Source organism: Talpa occidentalis, unplaced genomic scaffold, assembly GCF_014898055.3.
Source record: "Talpa occidentalis isolate TD23 unplaced genomic scaffold, MPIMG_talOcc4v2.1 talOcc4.6, whole genome shotgun sequence".
Classification (NCBI taxonomy): domain Eukaryota; kingdom Metazoa; phylum Chordata; class Mammalia; order Eulipotyphla; family Talpidae; genus Talpa; species Talpa occidentalis.
Window position 1 is genome coordinate 132,110,444 of NW_023604972.1, and position 15,182 is coordinate 132,125,625.

Genomic DNA, 15,182 nt, shown 5'->3' on the forward strand with positions numbered 1-15,182 from the left:
CTCAATTTAGCCACATGCCAGGAGGCAAAAAGCTTAATCTTTGTTGTTGCCCATACTTGAATTCATGAATTTAGTGAGCCAAAGAAGGAAACCAAGGGGGAAAGTGGGAGGCACCCCCAGAAACAGCACAGTGTCTGGGGGATCCCCCGCCAAGGCAGCCCGTGTTGTACAGACAGATTAAAATACAAGGTACGGTTGTGTCAAATACTTTCCATCTCTTAGGGTCCAGGTCAAAATCTTCTACACCAAGAGAACTAAAGCTCATCCCCTCCCCTGCACAACATGCAGACAGACCCTTGTATAGCTCCTCCCTCTGTGCCAAGACTCCTGATTATCTTCTTCTGGAATGTTCTGTTTTGTTCTTCCATTATGTGCCTCTCATGGGCATGGCTTCCTTTCATCACACCCACATTGGCTCCAGCTGCTGTGACTTTTACCTACATTATCTTCTTTAGTTTTCACAACATTCTGAAGCTTAGATAGTATCATCATTCTTATGTTGCAAATGGGGAAAGCAGTGGGCCAGAGAAGTTAAAAATCCTGCTCTTGGGCCTCCCCGGTGGCGCAGCGGTTGAGCGCTGGGCTGCGAAGCTGCCCGCAGCCTCTGCGGCGCCGGTTCAATCCCCGGCTGCTCCCCAGCCGGTTCGATCCCCGGCTGCTCCCCGGCCACCAGAGGAGGGTCCCACATGGTGCGCAGACCTCTCCTGCCGCCCGCTGCTCCCCTCAGCAGTGTACTTCGGTCCTTCTGCCTGTTCTACTGCTCCCCGCTCTGGCTCTGGTGAATTCTCTCACCCTCCCGCGCTTCTGACTGTGCCCAGTGCTTGTATAAATAAATAGATAAATCTTGGGGGGGGAAAAAATCTTGCTCTTTGTCCCTGATGTATATTTTGCCTTGCTGACTTTTGATTTAGCTCTATCCAGTGTTTCAGTTGTTACTAAAATACTTGATTTCATGTTTTATGAAAGGTTTTTCTTGGCTCTCTCATCTCTTTTTCAAGTGTGTACCTAGACATCTGGCCGGTTGGCATGTCAAGGCATTTCTAGACCAGAGTATGTCAACCTTGGCACTTTGACATTTTTGACATTCTGGAAGATTCTTTGACACCCAACATCATCCTTGGCCCGTACCGAATGGACATCAATAACCTTCTTGCACTTCACTCCTACCCCTCCCCCCGCCAAGGAAAAATGTTTGCAGACATTGCTCCGTGTCCCCTGGGAGGGAAAACTGAGAAATACTCTAGAAGAAAGTCCAGGCTAATATGAGATAATGTCACCCGGATTGAGAGCCTCCTCTGTCCCATGGACACATCAGGAGAGGACGATAGGATTTTCTTTTTATTCAATAGGAAAAATAAGTTTGGTTTTATGGCAGGGAGGTCCCTGATGACTTGTAATAAGAAAAATCTGCACATATCACACTGTTCCACGGGAGGCATTGCGTAAGCGTGGTTCTTGGGGCATAGGTAGTACTCTGGATGTAAAGATAAAGGGGATTAAGAATGGCTTGGCTGTGTTTTTAATCTAATTGGCCCCATGCCTTTTCATTTTTCATGCAGAAGTGGACCTGGTGCTAGGCAAGCCTTCTCCGAGTTGTTTCCCGTGGTGTTGATTGGCTTCCTGTGTCCTGCTCCTCACGCTTAATCCAGCCCATCTTGTGACCAGTGGTTTGCCTTTCTAGAACAGGAGCTATTTGTTCTGAGGCCCATTTTCTCTAAATTGATTTCCTGTCTATTAATCTTCTATATTCTGCTCACTTTCTGACTTTACCTCCTTTCTTCTAATATATGCTCCATTATTCTGAGTGGGGATTTTAGGAGTTCACCTTGTTTTTTTGTCTCTTGGATGTTTTTGGTTCCTGAAAATTCCTGTAAAAAGAATTCCTTTCTTGGAAACTCTATGGGGACTACACATGAGGGAGTGGAGGGAAGCAAATATTTTTTAAAAATGAACAATGATGTAAAAAAAAAATTAGAAGAAGAAAAAGAAGAAGAAAAAAGAAAAAAATGTAAAGAATTTTTTTTGTTTAAACCTAGAATTTTCTCTGGAAATAATGTTACCCTGTTCATTGTTGCCCATAGGAATGACTTTTGATATTCTCAGCGCGCTCCATAAAAAAATCCCAAGTGAGATTGTGGATCATATTCATCCTTTGAAATCTTGCCAAATTAAATCAGGTGTTACTCAACTGATATGCATTAACACCCCAAATGCAGGGCCCCCTGGTGGCACAGGGGTTAAGTCTCAGCACTGTGAAGCTATCAGCAGCCACTGCAGCGCAAGTTCAATCCCCAGCCAGGGAGCAACCCATATGGCAGGGCAGACCTCTCCTGACTCACCCACTGCTCCCCTCAGCCGTGTACTTCAGTCAGTCTGCCTGTTCTGCTCCCCACTCTGTCTCTGGTGAATCCTCTCACTCCCCACTCCTCTGGCCTGTACCCCAGTTCTTGTATGCATAAGTAAATAAAATAAATCTTTAAAAAAAAAAAACCCAGATGCAGGAGGCTGATTCTGTCCCTCATTTCCTTGTGGTTTCTGCTTTGCTGTCACCCTATCAGGCTCCAAATCCCTAATATAAAGTGACCCTCTGGGCGCCTTGTCTGTGTCTTCACAGACATCCTTCACCGTCACCCACAGAGCATGTATGTCCGTGTACTGGTTTTCCCCTTACCCCTTTTTCAAATGTAAACTGTATCCCAGTGCCTCAGATGCACCCACAAATCTTGCTTAAATGGGGAGATTTGTTTAGTTAATAAATCTACTTAGCACCATCAAGTTATGAGATGCCTTCGAAGATCTTCACAGAATCTGACCCATTTCTGAGCAGGGGCTGTCCAGCTTTTCCCTCATGGGCATTTCCCAGGCCAGCCAGTGGCCGTGGCCCTGCCCTGAGCCACCTGCTGGGGTCATACATCGTCTCGCTGCTCCCAGGGCCTGAGAAAAGCACAGTGAGAGCCCCCCCCACCGTGGGATTAAATACTTAGTCATTTACATGTGTGCATGTACATACAAATGTACACACACGTCACATGTACTATATATTAGTGTCTGAGCATTGTATGTTACGTGTGATTTGTTCCAAAAGGAAGAATCAATATTAATACAAAGTTTAGGATCCTAAATTATTTCTATCTTCAAATTCTAGAATTCTAAGTGTCCTCAGACCACAGTAGAGAATTTGTCTGTTTTCGCCTTGGGGAGGATTTGCTGATGGTGTGATCGCAGGGGTGAGCAGGAGGTGACAGTCAGTGTTCTGTCCTCTTTGCCATGAGAACACTTTCCTGGGACCTCGAGGAGCCGGCAGAGCGTCCAGCTTGCCCAGGTTGGGGAGCAGTGGGGGGCCGGTCCCTTCCTGCTCAGCTGCCCTGCAGCTCCCAACCAGCTGAGCTCTGCCTCTGCCCCTGCTCTCACGGTCACTGTGGATGGAAGAGCGGTGTTTACCCAGTGGCATTGTTTCTGGAAAACCTGCATGGGTTGGCATCGGGCAGGCAGAAGTGCAGAGAGTTTCAGCTGTTTCACGTCTCGAATTTTCCAGGTGTCCTCAAGGGTACCTCTCCTCCTAGCCTAAGTCTGTTTCTTTAACTTTTTCCCATGGTGTGGGTGAGTTCGATTAAAAGGTCAGCATCTTACGTGTTTCCACAGTCTTGAATGTCCTGTGAATTTTTCCATAACACCCCATATTCCTGGCTGTGGCACCCCCTACACTCCCTCAGTACCCCTGCCTGCCGGCTGTGCTTGCTCTCATGACCAGTAACCCCTTCTTCCCTCTCTACCCACCTCCCCTGCCCCCGCATGAGGAGGGACCAGTGGGGCTGGTGTCTGCAGTGGGAGGTCTGGGCCAAGGAACCGGCTGGGTGATGTGGCTGCTCCTCACAAGATGGGTGGGCCTGGCCCTGCCCTGGAGCTGTTTCTCAGGACTGAGCTTGACCAATTCTTTGCGGTTCCTAGGGCAGAAATGCCACTGCTGAGGTTTTAGTTTTTCTCTAGAAAAATAAAACATGCCATTTTTCCCGGCTTATGAAAACCATCGGGCTGGCACTTTGGCTGTGCTTAGTGTGTCATTCTCTTCTTGCAATAACATCCCAGCTGTTGCCATGTAGGCAACTGGTCAACCTTTTAAAACAGAATCGCCAATCATCAAGTTCTGCAAATGTTATTGTAGGAAGTTGTATGTGTGTGTGTGTGTGCATTTGAAGATCATATGGCTTTCATGTTACTTTTGTTATTCAAATGGGCTGTATTCACCCACAATTATTATTTATCTCCCACTATGCTGATTTATATATAATCTGATTGAAAAATCCTCACATGTAAAGGAAGAGACTATATACCGAGCCTTGGATGTAGTTGTGTTAAATAATTTTTAAAAACTTGTGGCTTTGAGGCATTTTCTTATAAAAAGTTGGCATTCCTACACATCCACTAATAAGAACTTGAAATTCACTGTGCACTGCATTTCAATTCTCTTACCCTCCTAGAACACCGTCAGCTTCCCTTCCTTGCTGTTGGCTGCTCTGTGCGGATGTCCTCCCTGGGCGGGGTGACGTAAAGCATCGTGGGTCCATGCACACCTCCCCCTTCCCTTTATTGGCAGCAAGTCATGTGCTTAGTACTGATGCTGCTTCCTGCTTGGTCATTTGGGGTTCAGGCCCACCTCTGGATTGGCCTGGAGGCAGATTCTGCTGGCCTTTGAAAAGTTTGTTTCACTTGAGGCTCCATGGGCTTCCTGGATGCAGATCCTGCTGGAGCAATGGGAAGCCCAGCAGCTACCTCTATGCTGGCCAGTGTCTGGCTCAGCCCCCTGCCTCCGCCGGGGAGCCCTGGCCAGCCCGGCCCAGAGCTGCAGCCACTGGCCCCGCGTCTCTCCCAGAAAGTGACATGGTCACCCCAGCATATTATTCAGACTCTTGCTGCTTACATCTTGGTGTTTATTTTAACAGATTGTAATAAAAGTATAAAATGAATAAATGTGGAATAGACCGCATCTTTGGATGCTATGGATACTACACAGTTTGTATAGAAAACTGGCCACCTGGTTGGCGGTTGAGGTTGGGTCGATGTGGTCCTGCCAATACCAAATCAGTGGTGAGAAAATCAATGCGTGGATTGTAGAAATGTATGCTAAATCCAGTCATCAGTCCACCCTATCGACGTTGTCCCTGTACATGTGGCCTGTACGTTGTCCCTGTACATGTGGCAGGTTGTCAAACAAAGAAACTGATTGTATTTCAATCTGAGAGGGGATTTGCTTTGCCCAAAGATTCCAGCTCAGGGCAGGGCGTGTCCAAGGATAGATTTCAAACACTGTTGGGCAGATGTGTTCCAATCTTTGAATAAATGTGAACTTATATAACACTTCAGTTGAAGAACTTTATCATTAAGCTTTGAAATATATCCTCTGATTCTGTGTGAAACATGATGTTGTGTACCTAATTATTTCCTAGACGCTTGGTTCTCCACTTTCCTAACTAACAGTGATTTATATCAATTGGAGAAATAGGCAGAGAAGTGAATAGTAAGCATATGAGTTTCTGTGCTTACCAAAGGATGTTTAGCACTTGAACTAGTGTCTTTGAGGACATCTAATAGTAATGATGACAATGATTGTCTCAGGGCCTCCCTGGTGGCGCAGGGGTTAAGTCTTAGCACTATCAAGCTATCTGTAGCATGAGTTCGATCCCCGGCCAGGGAGCTACCCACATGGCGCAGCAGCCCTCTCCTTTCTCACCCGCTGCTCCCCTCAGCAGTGTGTTTCAGTCAGTCTGCCTGTTCTGCTCACCGCTCTGTCTCTGGTAAATCCTCTCACCCCCTGCACCTCTGGCCTCCACCCTAGCTCTTGTATGCATACATAAATAAATCTTTAAAAAAAAAAAAGAAAATAATTGTCTCCTTCAAACCAGATAAAGGGAACAAGGAAATGAAAAAAAAAAAATCTCTGCAGTATTTTAAATGGTTGATAGAGGCTCTTATTACTGAAATGACCCTGAGGTTGTTTGTGTTGTGAGCTGGGGAAGGGGCTGTGCAAACTACTCACGGCTGATAAGTAACTGCATGTTTCCCCCCAGGTGTTCACGTACAAGCAGAGCACGATCACACAGCAGAAGGTGACACCCATGCACCCCATGAACGAGGAGGGTGTGGACGACATGGCCGCCTTGACAGAGCTCCACGGGGGCGCCATCATGCACAACTTACACCAGCGATATAAGAGGAATCAGATCTACGTAAGTGCTTCCTGTTCCCCTTCCAAGTTTGAGGGAATGTTTATTTCCATTTTCAGTAAGTATTTCCTGCCTTTGGAAAACCTCTTGACTCGGTAAAACTGTTTTCAGGTGTTTTGCCAACTCAGAAAGAGATTCCACAAATCATGTTTCGTGTTTATTGCCTTGATTTTATTAGTGGGGATTACTTTATATCAAAGGGTAATTTGACTTGGTTCTTGCAAGAGCTTTCTGATTCTAAGTGATACCTTCCATAAGGATGTCACTTGGAGTGGTTGGGTGATTTTTACAAACAATGAATCTGAGCTTGAACTTTTTTCTCAATGTCTTGCTTTTTCTCTTTTTATGAATTTTCACTTTTTTCTGCATCTCTGGATCCCATCCAGGGGGAGATTTGCATTCAAAGGAACCCATGTTTCTTATTTGCAGGGTTCTTGCTTGCTGTTCTGAATGGAGATAGGTCCCTACAAAGCAGCTCTCCAGAGTTCTTTCGACTTTTATGAAATGTGACTGTACCTTTATCATAAAGTAATATTTCAAAATCACTTCTATTAGAACCACTTTTTGACATGAAAATGCATCACTTACGTATCCTGTCCAGGCTGATTGGCCTGTAGATTTTCTCACCTGCCTGTTTGCAAGTCTTTATCATAAACCAGGGTAACAGTGTAAGTTGGCTTGTTTTTTGTGTGCGAAGTTCAAATTCATCCTTTTTTCCCATAAACCCCAAATTTTAATATTGGAAAGGCCCTTGATCTTTTAATGACTTTTGTTCTTTCAAAACTTTGCCCAGGCATCTGCAGTTTCAACGAATAATAATATCAACCTTGACAACAGCTAGTAGGTACTTTCTGAGTTCAGGACCCACTAAACGGCATTCAGGGTTCTCCTATTTATCTCCCCTTAGACCAGAGACCAGGGCTTGGAAAGAAGAGGAATGCCATATTTGTGGGTTTAATGCTTAATTTTCCTCAGTTTAAAGAAAAAAAAGAAGTATGTTTATTTGCCTTCTTTTTACATTGTGAAAGTGTCATTTTTGCCAGATTGACCTAATGTTTGCCAAATGTTTTCAAACAGCCCTGTCTAGAGAAATTCAATCATGTTGTAGTTCCAGGCTTGCTTACACTAAGTCTTTAGATTAAAATGTTTTCCATATGTTCTTCAGAAAAGGTACCATTCTCAGATGATTCTGCGCAAGTGGCTCCGTGTCCTATTCTTCTCTTGGGCTGGCACCACGTCCTGTCTCCCTCTGTTCCCACCTCCAAGCGAACCCCCTCCTGTCCATGGAAACCCACTTCTCAGATGGACATCTGGGCTGCCAGGAGCTGTGCCTGGGGTTTTTTATTACCTGTTTGATTTTGATTTTTGCAGTTTTCAACTCTAGTCCTGATGATCATGCTCCACTTGCTCATCTCCTCCACCAGTTTTATGACATACATGTGTATACATGTATGACGTACGTATATATCATTGACGTACAATGTTGTGTTGTGGTGGTTGGAGGCACCAGAGCTTTGAGTTCTAGGCTGTGCACGTGGCTGCAGACCTGTTGCTCCCACAGCCCTCGCCTTGCTAGCTTTGTCCAGGTCTGGCTTTTGTCTTTCCCCACCCAAGTATATTGCCCGGTGCCTGGTAATAAATGCTTGTAAAATAAATGCTATTCTTGTTAGAAATTGCCTGCTCTGGTGGATGGTAAAACGGAAGCGGGTCTTCATGTGTCTCTTGGTGTGTGTCTGCTGCAGGGGAGTATTTCAGAAGTCATACTCTCCAGTCCTTTAAATGCAGGTTCTTGTTGCACATTTTCAAGCCAAAGAAAAAAGTGAGTAAATTAGGAGCAAAACAAAACTATCCAAGGGGCCTTAAAAGCAGAGACTTTTCAAAGTGTTTTCTCCATGCCCCCCTTTCCATGATGATGATGTTAAATCTGATCGCTAAATTGCCCAATAAAAATAAACCCTGTGAATACGATGTTGGTCTTCTTTCCTGGAATGAAGATCGTTTTCTTCCCCCTTGAGGGCAGAACTGCATTTTTGTCCACCCACTTTGCTCTTCAAAGCAGTTCACCCCAAGGCTGCCCTGGGAGGCTTGGAGGACAGCACCCTTTTTCTCAGTAGCCCCCACGGTTTTATCCCCACCATCTGCAGTAGACTCCAGGGCCCTCAGCCACCTTCTCCTGCCTCTAGTGATGTCTGTCTGCATCTATAAAAGAGAAAAAAAGCACACGTGTCTCACCGGGAGACTGTGCTCTCCCAACTGCTTCGTCGTTGTTTCTGAATAAACCCAGATAACTGGTGAAGCAGAAATAAACGCACGCAGGCACACACGGCGCAGGCACATGTAAGTTGCGCCGACGGGCTGTCTTCGTTTTCTCGCACCGACATAACAAAACGGCCTGACTCTGTCAACTTTAGCAACAGAAGTGACTCGTCCCTGTGGCGTGTGGGTCCCCCCAGGCTTGAGGCCCAGGTGCTTCATCCCTTCACTTTGAAAGCCAGAAATGGTGGGTCAAGGCCCTCTCTTGCTCCACATCTCTCCCCTGCTTTTTCATCTCTTTTGGTTGCAACCCAGATAAGGTCTCAGGGCCTCCCTGGTGGTGCAAGGGATTAAGTCTCAGCACTGTGAAGCTATCCGCAGCCGCTGCAGCAGGAATTCCTTCCCCGGCCAGGGTGCTGACCCACAGGGTGCAGCAGACCTCTCCTGTCTCCCCGCTGCTCCCCTCAACAGAGTATTTTAGTAGATCCTCCTGTTCTGCTCCCCACTCTGTCTCTGGTGAATCCTCTCACCCCCAGCACCACTGGCCTACACCCCATCTCTTGTACGCATAAATAAATAAAATAAATCTTTAAAAAAAAAAAAGTTCTCAGCTTTTTAGGTTCTTTAGGGTTAGATTGGGCCCACCTGGATAATCCCCCCCGTCCCTTAATCACAGGTTCTTGGAATTAGCCTTGGGCATGTGGGGGATGAGGGAGGGTCCTGCCTCCCCAGCGGCCCTCTTTTGAGTTGTGTTTTGGAGAAGGAGCGCCACGCTGGCTGCTGCATTATTTGTTGCTTCCTGGCCTGAGCTGGCTGCACACAGGTGGCCGGCGAGTGCCTGGTCTCCAGGTAGAGGCACCTGCTGTTCTGTGCTAGCAAGACTGAGCTTTTTGCCTCCTGGGCTCACCCTTAGTGCCCGAGAGCTTTAGCCATCCCAGTTAAATACTGTCTCTAGCCTTTGGCATCCTCAGCTAAAAGGGATAGAGAGCAGCTATAAAGGGTCACGCACTCGGCATCGACCACAAATCAGAATTGAGTCCACTCTGCTTTCCTCCCCACCTCCTGGGCTCTATCTTGCTCATTTTGTCTCTGTGTGTGAGTGTTTAATTTGTTTTTAAAAGATCAGATGTCACAACTCCCTTATCTGAAATAAAATGACAAGTGAAAGCGTCAGAAACTGCATTTAACCTTTGCACTTCTCTCCCCGTCTTGCTCAGCTGACGCCACCAAGTCTGTATTTAGAGAGCCCCCGCCTGGGACGTGGCCCCGAGTCCTCGGGGTCAGAGGCTGCACAGGCTTCTGTGTCAGTGACCAGAGGTCTGCATGCCTCCAGCCTCGGGCTGGTCCTGGGGGTTCTAGCGTCAGGTTTGAACTGTTCTGCTCTTTCCATCACAACCTGGTCAAACGCTGGATCCCCTCCCTGCAGCCCCCAAGTTCCTTGCACCTCTGGCCCCACCTTGCCATGCCTTCCCAGCCCCTGGCCATTCCCAGAGCGGGTCCCTGCTCAGCTCCACCCCAAAGCCCCCTCCCAAACCTGCACGCTGACCCTCTTGCCTCTGGGCTCCTGTCACAGGGCTCCCCCTTTATTTGGGGCCTCCCGACCTCCCCATCTTCTTCAACCCTTCCCACCACTGATGGGCCTGGGGAGCACAGTGCCCACTCGTGGGAGTTCCTGAAGACTCGGCGGGGAGGTGGGCAGGGCATGTGTTAGTGGTACAGAGATGAGAGCTGGGGAGACGTGCCCACTAGGGGAGTCACGATGCCTGTGTCACCTCAAAAAAGGTTTACAGAGTGGGTGGCCATGTTGGGATGATGAAAGATGGCTAAGAACTGGTCCAAAGGAGCAGCTAGGGAAATGCGTGCCCAAGTGGAGAGGCCGGGGTGGGTTTGGTGTACCACCCCCAGGAAGGGGGTATCCCTCTGCTTATACTGCTCCTTTGCAACATCAGTATATTTGCTTCTTCAGGCAGATGTCTAGGAGTGGAGTTGCTGCATCATGTGGTGGTTTTAATCTTCTGAGATATCTCCATACTGTTTTCATACCCACCAACAGTGTACTGCTTTCATTAAGGGTTTCTTTTTTTGTTTATGCATACAAGAACTGGGGTGCAGGCCAGAGGTACAGGAGGGTGAGAGGATTCACCAGACAGAGGAGGGAGCAGAACAGGCGGATCTACTGAAATACACTGCTGAGGGGAGCAGCGGGTGAGACAGGAGAGGTCTGCTGCGCCCTGTGGGTCAGCTCCCTGTCTGGGGATTGAACTCGTGCCACAGTAGCTGGCAATAGCTTGATAATGCTGAGACTTTAACCCTTGCATCACCAGGGAGGCCCCATTAAAAGTTTTTGAAGTCAGAATTTCCTGGGGAAGAAATTTAAGGGTTTTGGGTGAAGTTAATATATATAAAGAAAGCTGAGCCAGTTACTGACTGTGATTTGGAACAAGTTTCCCCCTGTAGAGTGGGAATCAAAAACCAAACCCATTTGAACTCTTGGGATAATATTAAAAAAAAAAAAGTTAATAGGGAAGTGATGAGAGCTCCAGAGAGTATTGGCTGATAGGACTATGATGATTCCAGGGTGAAGAGATGAGGGGTTAGGCCAGAGTTGGCAGAGAGCGAAGTGGGCAGGCAGGATGAAGGACGGGCCTCCTGGACTGACCCTCAGCCTGTTCGGGCCCTGCTGTCTCTGAGAACACAGCGCAGATGGGGAGTCCCGGGCTGCTGCAGGTTCCTGCAGCCCAGAGACAGGAGGGTGCATTTGGTTTTGGATGCCTGTTGTACTGCAGTCTCCGGAGGCTGGGTCGCTGCAAATTGTCAGGTGCCAGCGTCTAAACACAGTGTTGACAGGGCTGAAAGGGTTCCCCGTGTCCAGTGTGGGGACCAGCCCCAAGGAGTGGCCCTTCTGGTTTCTACTGGGTGGATGAAAGGCCCATTGTCTCCACGTAGCCCTGAGTCCACAGGGAGGAGACTCCACTCCCCACTTTTAAGAAATGGCTCAAAACCACATCAGGCCCGAGCCCCAGGGACGTCAGAGCTCATCTGCAATTATGGTGCTGGGGCTGGCTCCGGAGGAAGCCCCGTCTGTCCCGCCCAGCCCTTCCCCTGCTGGCTGGTCTTGCCAAGCAAATAGTGCAGAGATCAGAACCCCGCCAGCCCAGCTGAAGGGGTGGGGGGGCCGCGTCTAAAGATAAATGCTTATGTAAGCACGAAGGCTTCTTCACAGCCCGTGTATTTTTGGATGTTTCAAAAATACCCTCCTGTGGTTTAGGTGACATTCCAGACCGAATCTGCAAATGTATTTGATGCGAGTCCTGAAAGAGCTTGCGAGCGAGCGGCTTCTGCCCAGCGGGATGGGTTTGCGGGCAGCTCCTCTGGGGGCCCTCCCGGGCTGTCTGGGGGGCGAGCGCGGCCTTCCGCACGGCGCTGGTTTGTGTCCGGGATTGCATGTCGAAACCTGCATTTCATTTCCTTGAGTCGAGTTTCCCCGGAGCGGACTGGGAGGATTTGTTCCTGTCCCTTCCCATAGCCAGTGTGGGGTGACAGCGGCTGCTCCCGGGCTCAGCCCGGCCGGAGACCACAGGCCGCGCAGTCCCGGCCCGTCGCAGAGGGAACAGCTGAGTTCAGTGTGGTTTATAGGGGGGTCACATGAAATCAAGACGGGGGTTGCCAAAAGCTGATTGGAGCCATCTGTCTCACTCTGTATGTTTAAACTTTACCAAACGTTCTGATTCCTGAGCGGCCCCTCCCGAGGGTGGCAATTAGGATCCTTGTCGAGTGATTTTTTTTTCTGCTTTCCTGTCCCTCAGTTGGCTCAGCTGCCTTTCAACAAGGAGGAGACTTTAGTTTGAAATTCACTCACCTTAAGTGGAAATGTCACTTCCAAATTGATGAGCCTGACTTCAGGGGGAACTGAGTTATCTGCTGTGATCTGGTCTTTTCAACACACTTGAGTGCTTAGCAGGTTCTTTTAATTCTCTGAGGATGACTTTGATTGTTTCCCTGGGCAACAGTGCAGGTGGTGTTGTGATGTGGAAGGTGGGGGGCCGCAGGGGGCCCCAGCATTTACATGGCAGCGAGTTGGTCTGGTGCGGGCCCCATGTGTCTACATTGGTTCAGCGCTGCCGGCTGTGCGTCAGGCTGCAGAGATGGGGGGCTCTTGCTCAGTGATAGTTCTTGAAAGACTGAACACGTGACAGCATTACCCCTCCGGGATCACCAGGTGATTGGGGAAGCCAGGCCCGAGCAGACATTGGCAGTCGCTCAGGGTGGTGATGAGTGTGAGGTAAGCACTTACTGGAGCAGAGAACGAGCGTCTGAAGCAGGAGGTGAGAGTGGGCCTGGAAATGATTCCCAGCTGAGGCTCTGGGTGAAGCATTCAGGGGGAATTTGGCCAAAGAGGAGGTGGCTCATCCCTGCCTTCTAGAAGATCAATTGGTACAAAGACAGGACCTCAGGTGAGGTTTCTGTCCACTCGCTGGGCATTCAGGATGCCCGGATGAAGGTTGCATGCGGCTGGCTGGCCAGGTGTCAAGGACAGGTGAGGCAGGGCCCTGCGTGGAAGTCACCGAGCTTGAATTGATCTGTGAAGACTGGCAGGGCCACTTCCAACATGAGCTCTGGAAAGTTCACTCGCTTCAGGGTGATGGGTAGGCACAAAGATGTTCGGCCTGGAAGGCAAGATCAGCAAACCAGATGGGAAATAACAGGATTCGGAACCAATCCTGAGCAGGTTTGAGTATGAAAGATAGAAAAGGTGAATCTAAGTGTTTGGGTTTGGAGGACGACTAGGCTGAATTTCCAGAGGATGATGCCAAGGTTTCTGGGTTCATCGTTTGGGTAAAACATGAGCCACAACCAGTGTCCTGGGGCAGCTGTGCTTGTCCGTGTTGAGCTCAAGTGCAGAGACAGCAAGCACAGTTGTCCAGGGGCTGTGGAATAATTGCATCTGTCGCTTGAAAGCAGAGTGCACTCAGGGTAGAGTGGAGAAAGAAGCCATCAGGTCGTGGCTGAGATGTTCCAGGGGAGGGGAGAGGAGGCTGGTGGGAGGCAGTGACTCTGTCTGGGTCCTCTTCTTGACAAGCTCTTCCCTTCAGGAAAGTGCCATGCACTGACTTCAACCTGCTTCTCGCTGCATTTCTCGGGACTTGGTCCACATCCAACTTTTCAGAGCCACATGATGAAAAGCAGTTGGGGTTTTCTTTTCATGAACAAAAACTATAATAAATACCTCTGATTTATGTGGCACCTTCATGTGGCTGTCACGTGGGCTCACAGGACAGACTGTCAGGACCGATCAGAGGCTGGGCCTTGGGGATCAGAGGTGCGGAGGGCAGGTAGCTCCAGGCTCAGCATCTCCAGGTCTCTGACTTGACCAATCCTGGCCTTCTGGGTGGTTCTCGGTGGGAATAGTCAGGTAACAGCATAGACCTTGGGTCTCCGTATCCACAAGCAGTGTCTGACGCCTGCGGGTCACTTCTCATTTTCTTCATTGTCCCTGATTCTTTGAGGGGTACAGAGTTTGATACTAAGGAGGACACCCTCATACATAACCCTTATATAAACCTTGACTCGGTGGATCTTGGATTGAAGAAATGCAGTGAGTTTCTCCCCCAGGTTTTAAAGCAATATGTACTACAGCTGTTCTGAATTATTTTTTTTTTTTAAATGGGCAAGGAAGTGTGTTTTTAGTGAGTTATGTGGAACTTTCTGACTAGAAAATTTTTTATGTGCTTCAAAATAGAATGTACTTTCTATTTCTGAGAAGCCGCTCAAATGACCAGGCTATTTGTTCTTTGTGGAATTTGGAATCCAGTCCGGGGATGCCAGGACCTGGCCCCACCTCCTGTCTGAGACCAGCGCGTGTCCGGGGCGTACGCGGCGTGGCCTTCTCGCGGGCGTTTGGGGAGGGGTGAGGGCACCTTGACGGAGTGGAAGCTGGTGCCAGCATGTGAGAAATGTGCTCTCGCGGTGCTGAGGATTTCTTAGTACTGTTTTATCTTTGCCATTAATTAATAACTCAGTTCCCCACCCACCCCCGTCACCATTTTCACTGATACCACACTTGAGTTTTCCTTATTCCTCCCTCTACCTTCCGCTCCCCAGTTGCCATTTTTTAGTATTGCCTCTTGCGGCAGGATGACAGCAGGTTCTCTGGGATCCGAGCAGACGGGTGAGGGAGAGTCCTGGAGCCCTCGGTGGCTTTCTAAGGCTTTTATTGGGATTTTACCAGGTACACGGCAGGCAGGGGGGTCGGGGGGGCAGGAGGCGGGCAGGCCTCCCGGGCCCCTGGCGACTCTTCACTCTTTCTGGGCTCTCCGGCCCTCTCTCGTGGTCATTCTCTCTCCTGCTTCTCCTTCATAATGCTCTCTCGCTTGTCCTCTTTCTTTGCTGGTTCTGCTCTGCGCCACCGCCCTTATAAGCCCCGTCTCAGCCCAGATGAACCCACTGACGTACACCACACCCCACTCCAGGCGCCCGCCGCCAGGCATGCATTCAGGACCGCGGGCATCCATCATCAGCCCTAATGGCAGGAGGGCAGAAAAGCCTGACAATCATTCACCCTACGTTGCCTGTTGGATTTTCCTTCTTCGGTAGGTCGCTTGCCCTCAGCATTTCATTTCAGGGACAAAATCACCCACACGAAGGGGCATGTTTGAGGTAGTCAGGGGGAAAATGAGAGTCTTGGCCATACTTATTTTGGCTGACAGG

General features: G+C 48.9%; 1 protein-coding gene across 2 annotated transcripts in view; it reads left to right on the plus strand.

The window, feature by feature from the left end:
- The window catches only part of MYO10 (myosin X), a 192,320-nt gene that overhangs the window by 75,701 nt on the left and 101,437 nt on the right, over positions 1-15,182 (plus strand). For both annotated transcript variants that reach the window (XM_037529096.2, XM_037529095.2), the window contains exon 3: positions 6,066-6,224. In XM_037529096.2, coding sequence (XP_037384993.1) covers positions 6,066-6,224 — 159 coding nt within the window. The remainder of the gene's footprint in view (positions 1-6,065; positions 6,225-15,182) is intronic.